Below are 10,843 nucleotides of genomic sequence, written 5' to 3'. Positions count from 1 at the left end.
TCCCCCTCCCCCCAACTCCCACCACCATTTTTTCTTTTCCTAAGCCTCAATATTTTTATTTTAAAAAAATAAAAATAAAATATTGAGCTGCACATGCCGTGAATACTCCTCTTGTATGGGGATAAAATTATTCTATGAAAGAGAGAAGACTAAAATTTGTTAATCATTAAAAGCAATTTGGATAGAATTCAAACAAAAAAGAAAAAAAATTGATCATGATTGACACTTATTAAATCAGAAAAAAAATAGTTGGTCCTTTGTGTAGAAATTAATTGCCTCACAATATCTAGGCAACTTCGAATGAGAATTTACATTTTTTGGACTAGCTGAATTTAATTAAGTAATTTGAAGCATCAAACAAAAGCGTTTTATAAGTATTGAAGCTGAATTTACGAATAAATACTACTATATGTTTAGATAGTAGATAGGAGTAGTGTTAAAAACAAAGAATAAACAATTCAACGTTTAGTCAAAAAGGCCGATGGAGATAAAAAATTTATCAAAGAAGTTCAATATATAAGAAGTAACGTATTGGATGAAAAATAAAGTGGGACAACAAAGCTCAAGAATATTAATTTTAACCTGTTAAATTTTAACTCACTTTATCACATTTAATCTTTCTTTCTATTTTTGTCTTGCTAGTATCGAGTTATTCTTTAAATCTATTTATATTAATGTTAAAATAGTTAATTTGACTAATTTGGGGTTTTTAATATTAAATTCTTTTAGTTAAATTTTTTAAGGAAAAAAGAAAAACTGAATCTCGAAGTTCTCCTAATTTTCTTTGCAAATATTTACACGCTGTTCAACGACTTCACAATTGCCCCTCCAATTTTAATAAGATAAGGAGTAGACTTCACGTCACCGTAACAAAAGAGGTATTTATAAATATTCATATTTATTATTATCGCTATGATTATATTATTATCATTAAAAAAATTTGTTGTAGTGCATCTTTTCAGAGAAATCATATCCTTATTGGTTACACATTATTTCAAAAGTGTATATATATTTCTAACTATCGAAGAACTGATATTCAATAATTCGACTGATTCAAATACTTACAATCCACTCATCACGATTGGGTTATATATATATATATATATATATATATATATATATATGTGAGACAACATTATTATTATGGATCTCAAATAGATTACTCTTCCACCACACTTTCTTAAGCATTTTAAATTACTAACTATTATGACTTATTATGTTTTAAATGTATTTTTAATATATACATTTAAAAAGAATATAATTTCTTGTACTTTAATTTTGAGTATATGTCTACATCGGTAAGTATGATATAATTGGGATGTATATTAAAAAGTCGAAGTTATAATTCAGTAATTCTTTTCCATATGAGTATATGTAAGAGGAAGTTGAACAAATTAACTATATATATGATTATCGATTTATCGTACCATAAAATATCAAATCAATTTTGTATGATAGATAATGATATACTCCCATCGTCCAATTTTATGTGGTACCCTTTACTTTTTAGTCCGTCCCAAAAATAATGTCATCTTCCTATAATTAGAAATAAATTTAACCTTAAAATACCTATTTTACTTTAATGAGATGATTTTCAACCACACAAATATTTAAGGATTGTTTTAGACCACAAGTTTCAAAAAAAAAAAGATCTTCTTAAACATCATGTTAAGTCAACTGGTGTCACATAAAATAAAATAAGACAGAGGGAGTATTATTTTTAGAATCGAAATTCTCAATGTTGTACCATGATATAACATGCCCACCCTGCCCTATACCATGAAAATATGGTGCATGGAATTATTCATACTAGCAATATCAAGGGAAAATAATAATTATGCAAGTCCATTTAATCCCTTTAAACCCCTTGACATATTATAAGGTGGGGAATTTTATTAAATACTAATACATACAACATGTCATAAGTAAACATACTTTTAGTAAGGACGTCGTCCGACGATGTTTCCTGAAGGAGCATAGTTGCAACAAATGAACCACCACCCGTTGTTGCAACGAGCCCGACCACAACCTAGTCGAACTGAGGTACGCCATACTACTTGAGTATAGTGTCCGCACACTTTCCCACTAGCACATTTGTTGGTATCATAGTTATAGTTTGGCTTCTCCGCCACCCATAATTCTGAGGCACTCCTCCCTGTGAAGTCGCCACTACCCTTGGCAAGGTTCTCCCCTGAACCAGAATGAATCAAGTTGCAATCACCCCTTCTTGAGTCGGCGTACTTTTGTGCTTTGGTTGCCAAGGCGCCATCCCAAGACATAGGCCCAACCCGGACTTGAGCACGAGCATTGTTGTGAACCGCAAGATAGTCTTGGGGTGAATTTTGGGCGTCACAAGAGTGAAATATGGCTAATATCATGAAACAAATGAGGAACAATGTGTTTTCAAACAACCCCATTGAGTTTTAGGTCTAGTGGAGAGAAAAAGAAGTCAAGTTATTGCGATTATGAATGTGAGATTAGTAGATATATATATATATACAAGTAAGCATAGTGGATTTTTGTTTCGCATGTGTGAAGAAAATTCAAAGTTGATTATAAGAAGGTTGACTTAAAAATGTTAAGTTAAAGGACGCCCCAAGTTAATGGTGATGAAAAAAAAACATTTTGTTTGGATTTTACAGAAAACTTTTAGTAGCGCGTCCATCGGTCGGTTCGGTACATGTATTATCGGTTCGGTTTATTGGTTTTCGGTTTTTAAATATGTTAAACCAATAACCAAATCAATAAAATATTTTTTATCGATTTTGGTCCTTAACGGTTCGATTTTCGTTTAACCAATAAGAAAATACTTATAAAACAAATATATGACTTTTCTAATAAATTTGATGCGATAACACAATAATGTAACATTACAAATGCTCATAAAATAGAAACAACAATAGCAAATATGAAAAGAATTATACAAGTGTAACACAAAGAGAAATTAAGAGAAATAAGGTTCTTACTTTAGATTTTAACGTTTTGTATAATGTGAAGTTCAAAGTCAATGTAAAGTGTGAGTTGAAGGCTAAAGGACAAAGACAGCAACTAGTAAGGTATTGTTATTAATATATAATATTTATTTACAAGTAATAGTAGTAAATTACTAGTCTTAATGGGTTATCGGTTTACCCAATAATCCAATATTAAAAATCAATACTGAACTGATAACCCAATAAGTTTTTTTATAAAATCATTAAAAACCCGATAATCCAATAACCCAATAACAATAAACCAATAACACTTTTTTCGATTCGATTTTTTGCACACCCCCAACATGCCAAATGAACATCCAATTTTCTTGAAGGAGAAGGGAAGAGTTCTAGTTAGAGAATATAAGTGACAAAAATGGTCCCATTATCTTTTGTATTAGGTTCAAAAGAGTCCTCTTAAGTATCACCTAATCAGATTTAGTCCTTTAAATTTACTAATAATGAACGCTTTTGATCTTTTAAGTTCACCAAAAAGTGAGCATTTTTTGTCTCAATCATATACTTACCAAAGTTTGATCGTTAAATTTAAACCAAAACTGTGAAAAATGTTGAAATTTTAAACATTGTGGAATTTTGATTGGCATGTGTGGAAGTCATGTTATCAAGATAAGGCTAACCAAGACTAATTAAGATTAAGCAATGGAAATTCAAATTAATTAGTGGTCCAAACTCCTAAGTTTTTTTAGAATAGGTGTGCTGGAGCTAAATGACATCAAATTTATGGTCCATATATATGTTAGTGTTAGGATAGGTGTGATGGATTTAATTGATATTTCTTTGTTCAATTTGTTGATATACATGAGAATAACATGAAAAAAAATAATTAAAAAATGATGTAAATAGGGTTAAACGAGACTGTGAGAGCAGGTAGGGGTGGGCGTTTAGGATAATTTTGAACCAAAAAGAGGAGGATTGTCCAAGTCGTATACGCAGTTCAGAGGTTTCGTACGTCCTTTACCGATGTGGGATTCATTTTATTCATCATTCCCCTCACGTCCAAATTCAGATATTTTTTTTAATCTCTATCCTATCTGGTGTGTGCATGTTCAGGAATTGGAGGTATTTTTACCTCCTGTTATTGTCGGGATTCCGGAGGCCCACATAGGATCGAGTCACATAGGATTGAGTCCTGCTCTAATATTATATCAAATTAGACCTTGGACCTAACTCATATCCCAAAAGATAACTCAAAGGGAAAATGATTGTTGAAGTCATATAAGAAGTCCAAAATTCTCGGACTTTACCAATATTGTAGTATTCATTCCATTCCATCAATTAAATTTAAAATTAATCGATTTGGATATTTATATTTTTTATTTTTAAGCTCGTAAGTTGAGCATATTCTTCTTTTTAAAATGAACATTCAAATCGAGTATTTATATTAATATTAAATTATCGTAATAGTTCATCATACCATAGTTATTCAAATAAATTGGACAAGCAATAGAAGTATTATCAAGAAAATACAATAAAAATATTAATAAGGCCAAGAATAATTTAAGTATTTGGACTTCAAATTTAATGGTCCAAAGTTTTTTAGTCTTTTAGAATAGGTGTGCTGTAGCTAATTGACTTTATTACTTATTTACTATTCCAAAAATTGTACCATTAAATATTAATGTAGCAATTTTAGTCAACATTTTTTGGATAGCTTTGAAGTATCAAACGCTGAAAACGTATTCAAAATGTTGACATTCAATTTATGAATTAACAATTATGTGTTTCAATAAAATGTTAAAACAAAAAATAAACAGTTGATATGTTTAGTTAAAAAATAATAATTTTTTCTCCATAAAAAATGAAAGAAATGTCACTAAACGGTCAACACTAAAATAAACTTGAGAGAAGTATTGAAAACACTCAGCATTTGATTCAAATTATTAGTTTCGTCCTTTAACTATTGACAACCTCAAAAACTCCTATTTACTTGACTAACTAAACCTAGATACATTCCCGATCTACCACATGACAAAGCAAGTGATCTCAAAGTCTTTAGAAGCATGAGGCTCTTAATAAAAAATTGAGATAAGTGTTGAAAACACCTCCAAACATGGCGAGAATTTAGAAGTGTATTTTACTCATATTACAAAATTGAGGGTATTTTAAGTTCAATTAATCAAGTACATAGGTGTCGTCTCCATAGCAAGCTTCCTATTGGCTTCTCACCCCGGATCAAAACTCGCTCTTCTCGTACAAAAGAATAGTTGTCTTCCTGGTTAACTAGTCATTGGTCTTTAGCACCAAGAAAGTTGAGAAGGTTTTTAAGGTTTAAAAATGAAACTAATAATTCTCTAAATAAATACGACTCAATTTATAGTTATCGATTAGTTAACATGTTGGTTCATCGTATTCTGAAACACGAAAAGTAATCATTTGGCTTATCAAATTACCTATCAGCGGTGAAAAAGATTCAACAACAACAAAAAAAACCAGATACAACTCCACTAATCTATAGGTGGATCGACTCATTAAGTTCCCATTAAAATCCACGCAAACAAAAAAACACTTTTCATTCGTTGGTTATTTTCGGTATTCGAAAAAGTATGAATCAAAATATGACTTTCAAATTAAGTTTGGAATAAGAAGAAATGAACAATCTCCTTTTTCGTTATGGTATGAGAAAAAATTTGCCACTCACAAAGATAAAGAGGCCATTGAAGGGCCAGAGATTTCTTGATATCTTAGCTCCAAAGCAAAATGTGATCAAGAATCACCAAAACTGTGTTAAACTCATTGAGGACTTTCTTCAAACAGGTTCTGTGCAAAATTGTAAACACCCATTGGATAAAGATAACTCTTTTTCGTATTCAAAGGAAGAAGATTCAGTCTCATTGTTATTTAGATTTCATAAAGAAGGGTGTAAAATTGGGGTTAGTTTAGTATCGAATGCTATGAGTTTGTGTGCATCGAAAAGGGTTTTTAATGTAGGGATTCAAGTTCATTGTTTGGTCATTGTTAATGGGTTTTTATCCAATGTGTATATTGGTAGTTCTTTGATCACTTTTTATAGTAATTTTGGAGCAATTGTAGATGCGTACCAAGCGTTTGATGAAATGTCTGTGAGAAATGTTGTGTCTTGGAGTGCTATGTTAAATGGTTTTGCGAAGGAGAATGAGTTGGGTATGTGCTTGAAGCTGTATAAGGGTATGATGGGGTTGGGGTTGAAGGTTAATGAATTCGTGTTTACGAGCTTGTTGAGCGTGTGTATGGGTAGTGGATGTTTTGGTCATGGAAGAAGTATTCACTGCCAGATTATTGTTATGGGTTTTGAGTCCTATGTACATGTTGCAAATGCGATTTTATCAATGTATAGTAAATGTGGGGAAGTAAAGGATGCTATGTGCATTTTTGATAATACGAAGAGTAAAGATTTGGTGTCGTGGAACTCGATGATTTGTGGATATGGACAGCAAGGACATGCTATTCAAGCTATTGAACTTTTTGAGGAAATGAAGAAGCAAGAAGTGAGGCCTGATTCGATTACTTTCCTTGGGGTGTTGTCTTCTTGCCGTCATGCTGGTTTTGTTAAAGAAGGCATGTCTTACTTTAACTCGATGGTTGATTATGGTGTGAAGCCTGAGGTAGATCATTATTCATGTATCGTGGATCTTCTTGGACGAGCACGTTTATTAGAAGAGGCTCGTGAGTTTATCAAGAAGATGCCAATTCAGCCAAATGGTGTTATCTGGGGTTCCTTGCTTATGTCGTGTAGGCTTCAGGGGAACTTTCGGTTGGGGATTGAGGCTGCAGAGAATAGGCTTGCACTGGAACCATGGTCCACGTCTACTCATCTGCAGCTGATAAATTTATACGCTCGTTTAGGATACTGGGATCAGGCAGCTAGAATGCAGAAGTTGATGAAAGACAATGGACTTAAACGGGATCCTGGTTATAGTTGGATCGAGATAAGCAATCAAGTGTTTCGATTTACTGCTGAAGATATATCGATGGGACATATTAAATCGATTGCTAGCTTGGTGGATGTTTTGGTGGATCACATGAGAAGTTTTAGTGTAGAAGAAACTGATTCCGGTGAATAGTAATGTAGAGAAGATGCACAATTTTGAGCTTAATTCAACTCCAAAAGCTAGCTCATCAAGCGTATTTTCCCCGTGAAGACTAACGTGGGAGTAGATATGAGGTTCTTACAATGATATGGCAGATTCTTCCTGGCATAAATCAGGTCATGTTACATCATTCAAATATTCTTACTTTATAGTACCCAACACAGATACAATACAATACAAATGGCTAAAATTGAGGCAAATTTACTGAGGAGGTTTATTAGTTTGTTTTACAAGACAGTCTATTTCAAAGTTATGTTTTGTGATCCGTAAACGCTAAAAAAAGTGGTGCGGATCATAAAGAGGCAATGGGTATCGTTTACTAGGTCATTAACACACGGTCTAAGAAAAAATTTGGTTCAAAAATCTAATTAGTCTATTTCCCAAAAATTCATGAACTATACACATGAAAAATTGAGAAAATCATGAGTTCATGTTTCATGACAGCTACATGATGAAAAAAGGTGGTGCGGATTTTGTGGAGGCTATGGGTATCATTCACTAGGTTATTATGGATGGTTCTTTAAATTTTGAAAACTTGACCAGTCCAATTTCTAGAAATTCATGGACTAATACACATGGAAATTGAGAAATTCCTTAATTCATGTTTTGTGACATCTAAACACTAAATGAAGTGGGTGGATCTTATAGATTTTATAGATATTGTTCACTAGGTCATTACAGATGATTCTAAAAAAAAATGGGTCAAAAAATTCTTGTCAGTTATATTCCCAAAAATTAATGGAATACATACAAAAAATTGCAAAAAGAATTATATTCTTACGAGTGGATCGTTCACTAAGTCATTGCAGATGGTCCCTTAAAATTTTGGATAAAAAAATCATGTTGGTCATATTTTGAAAATTCATGGACTATAACATAGAAAAAAATGAGAAAATTCTAATTCTTATTTTGTAACCCCTAAACCATGTAAGGAGTGGCGTGGATCCTATAGATGCCATGGATATCACTCAGTAATTCATTACGGATGTTCCTAAAAAAACTCTTTTCATCAAAGACCTATAGTAGTGATTTTTACATCCAAGGAACTTAAGAAAACAGCAAAGTATAGGCCATAGTTGTATAAAGGATACAAAAAGATGAATAAACTGAATTTTTTTTATATAAAGCAAAGTCTTCTCCCACAAATTCTGGTAAAAGATTGGCCATACAATGAAATCTGACATTAGAAAACATAGGTCTACTCATGGAAGCTACTGTCTCACTGTATTCTAGTCCTTTAGAGAAGACGATCCCGGGCTAAATCACCAACATCTTCCATCGACTATGATGATTCATCGATCTGCCTAGCAAAAAAGATCTCCATACTCTTTAAATTTGCGATTTCCCATCAACTTTTGAGTATTCCAGATCCAAGTGCAGCGCACCAGTTCATTATGCACGCATAGAACTGATTGCGATAGAAAATTATATAAAAATGACAACTATGATGGTTCATCGATCTGCCTAGCAACTGCAACAGGCTGCAAATGCTGATCGACAGAGAAAACCACCAAAATGATTCACCTGAAACTCAGAATATGAAGATGATTAAAAAAGCCTATAACTTCTCATGTAAACTCCAACATCTTGAGAGAAGAAAATTATACAAGCTCACAAAAGAGACTTAGCAATTTATCAATTTGGGTGCAAAAGTCGACATCTGTTATCAGAGGCGGAGACAGCATACAATATATGGGTTCACAGGAACTCAGTAGCTTTTGTGTATACCCTGTATACATATAGTAAGAAAATCACTAGAAATCTATAAATATTTGATTGTGAACCAAGTTATTTATATATATATTAACTTGATATTGTTGTAGGAACCCATATATTAAGAAATTCACTAATTATACCCCGAAATTCGGGATCTGTCAAGACAGTAAAAGCATCCTGACGACTTAAGCACCTTGAACTAAAATCTAGTGCACCAAAGGAAAAGAGAAGTTACCTCATGAAATAGAATGCAGAACTAAGTTGAACTCCATATTGCAGCATTGAAATTCTCCAACTCCTTTGAGGTTGATCCATACACCGCTTTAATTGTGTCTATGCAACAACTACAATCGAATCATTTCTTTAATCAAAACATCAGTATCGAATAGAATTTCACTGGAGAAGACTTCAGACTTTCACAAAGTCGAAAGGCAGGCAAGGAGTATATGAGAAAATATCAATGAATTACCTGCAAGCTTCCTTGTTGAACTTTTTCGTTTCAATCCCATACAATGTCTCAAAGATGTCCGGTTCAACCCGACAAAAGTAGGGACGATCTAAAGCAAAGAGAAGAAATTTACCAACATAACAAAAGCAAAAAGAAGATAAATAATGATATCTCCAAACTCCAACAGGAAAAAAAGCAAGTTTCACCAGCATAAATGGAGCATTTTCTTGTGCTCTTATCGAAATGTATGCACCATCCATCAGAACCCACCAAGCTGTTGAATAACTGAGAAGGAAAATCCACATATAAAAGCTTCAAACTTCATATAATTGTCTTTTCATTTCGGAATCCGAAAATATGTTGCACAAAATCTATTACTTAAATGACAACTTTTAAGAACTCAAATTCAGTTTAACCACTTATCTCTGAAAATCAAATACTCTAACTTATCTAATCTTACTAAATTCAATCATATCTTGATACTTTACTACGGCATAAAAGAAGCATTTTCTACGGGATCCCGAAACCACAAGCCATCCAACCTAATTCATGATAAGCCCATCAACGTCCCGACAAAATGCCTACGGTTAAAAACCACCGACATGTTAAGATCCAAATTCGAATACGTTCCTGGTCCTGGTGAGAGACCACTATGTTCGCACCAGCAGTCCAACAAAGAGGTGAAGTAGTGGTATCTTTTTGTCCATTACAAACCGACACACTTTGCCCCCGTGTCCACTAGCGCTCCTATCTAGAGTAAAGAGAGGGCGAAAAAGTGCCACCAAAGCAGGCAGCATAAGCAAGCTTCTACTGCTACGTAACAACAAAGTAGGATAGCATTTTGCATCCACATTTTTGAATTTGACGGTGAAAAGCTAGCTCGACAACAACTAGGTCTCAGTCCCAAACAAGTTAGGGTCGTCTATACAAATGCCCACTTCTTTTAACTAAGCTCATGTCATACTTATGACGATTCATAATGAATTGACAAGTTTTACATTAGCTTCCAGCTTCTATAACAACCCTCCTCCTTTATCCGAGTTCAAAACCAACATAATAAAGGATCAAACTCCATTCAAATAGCTTATAAAATATGATAAATGTAGTATAAAACCATCATATTCATAACACCCACATAATTTAAACTCAAAATTATGAAAACAAAAAACCTCAATATCAGAAGGGTCATCGAAAATTTCTTCAGCGGAAGGAAAATTTGGCCCTTTATCAAGTTTGCAGCAGGCACCACAGTTCTGGACACATTGCCACGTCGGTTCTTTGTTTCTGCTGTTAAATCCTGACGTTGTTTTCATGGCGGTGGCCGCCGGTACACCTGGAGTGATGGTGGTTGTTGTCTTTTGCTTGCCGCTTTGGGTTTTCGCGCTTGGTCTCTGACGTGGCTGCTTCGCCGCCGTGATGACGGTGGCGAAACGCGGCAGAGCCACCGTAGACAGCGAATGAGACATTTGGATTTCTTATGGATTGATTGGGTCATTGGCGCCATATATATTCTTTGCAGAAATAGCCCTTTTCAGACGTTTATATTTTGTCCTTATTTTAATTATTTTTTTGCATATATAGTCAAAAGGAATTACTTTATTTTGTGTAAATTTGATTTT

The 10,843-nt window shown here is 33.4% G+C and overlaps 3 protein-coding genes across 5 annotated transcripts; 1 reads left to right on the top strand and 2 right to left on the bottom strand.

The window, feature by feature from the left end:
• Positions 1 to 1,739: 1,739 nt before the first annotated feature.
• On the bottom strand, positions 1,740 to 2,485 carry LOC102598474 (pathogenesis-related leaf protein 4-like). The gene has a single exon (XM_006345630.2). It carries the CDS (start codon positions 2,415 to 2,417, stop codon positions 1,938 to 1,940), a length of 480 nt encoding a protein of 159 aa, XP_006345692.1. The 5' UTR covers positions 2,418 to 2,485; the 3' UTR covers positions 1,740 to 1,937.
• Positions 2,486 to 5,435: 2,950 nt separating this feature from the next.
• On the top strand, positions 5,436 to 7,386 carry LOC102598140 (pentatricopeptide repeat-containing protein At2g37320). Its single transcript, XM_006345629.2, has one exon. It carries the CDS (start codon positions 5,582 to 5,584, stop codon positions 7,031 to 7,033), a length of 1,452 nt encoding a protein of 483 aa, XP_006345691.1. The 5' UTR covers positions 5,436 to 5,581; the 3' UTR covers positions 7,034 to 7,386.
• A 772-nt stretch (positions 7,387 to 8,158) lies between these two features.
• LOC102597398 (uncharacterized) lies at positions 8,159 to 10,751 on the bottom strand. 3 transcript variants are annotated; one of them, XM_006345627.2, is made up of 5 exons: positions 10,394 to 10,750; positions 9,431 to 9,509; positions 9,246 to 9,333; positions 9,012 to 9,120; positions 8,159 to 8,789 (listed from the first exon to the last, which is right to left on the bottom strand). In XM_006345627.2, the coding sequence occupies exons 1-4, from the start codon at positions 10,688 to 10,690 to the stop codon at positions 9,033 to 9,035; spliced, it is 552 nt and encodes a 183-aa protein (XP_006345689.1). In that variant the 5' UTR covers positions 10,691 to 10,750; the 3' UTR covers positions 8,159 to 8,789; positions 9,012 to 9,032. The 3 variants fall into 3 exon arrangements, with proteins under 3 accessions (XP_006345689.1, XP_006345688.1, XP_006345690.1); XM_006345626.2 differs by having other exon boundaries at positions 8,159 to 8,584; XM_006345628.2 differs by lacking the exon at positions 8,159 to 8,789 and having other exon boundaries at positions 9,024 to 9,109; positions 10,394 to 10,751.
• Between the last annotated feature and the right edge of the window lie 92 nt (positions 10,752 to 10,843).

Source organism: Solanum tuberosum, unplaced genomic scaffold (genome assembly GCF_000226075.1).
Source record: "Solanum tuberosum cultivar DM 1-3 516 R44 unplaced genomic scaffold, SolTub_3.0 scf00071, whole genome shotgun sequence".
Taxonomy (NCBI): Eukaryota; Viridiplantae; Streptophyta; class Magnoliopsida; order Solanales; family Solanaceae; genus Solanum; species Solanum tuberosum.
Note: the sequence above shows the minus strand (reverse complement) of the source record. Positions and strands in the feature narration are given on the sequence as shown.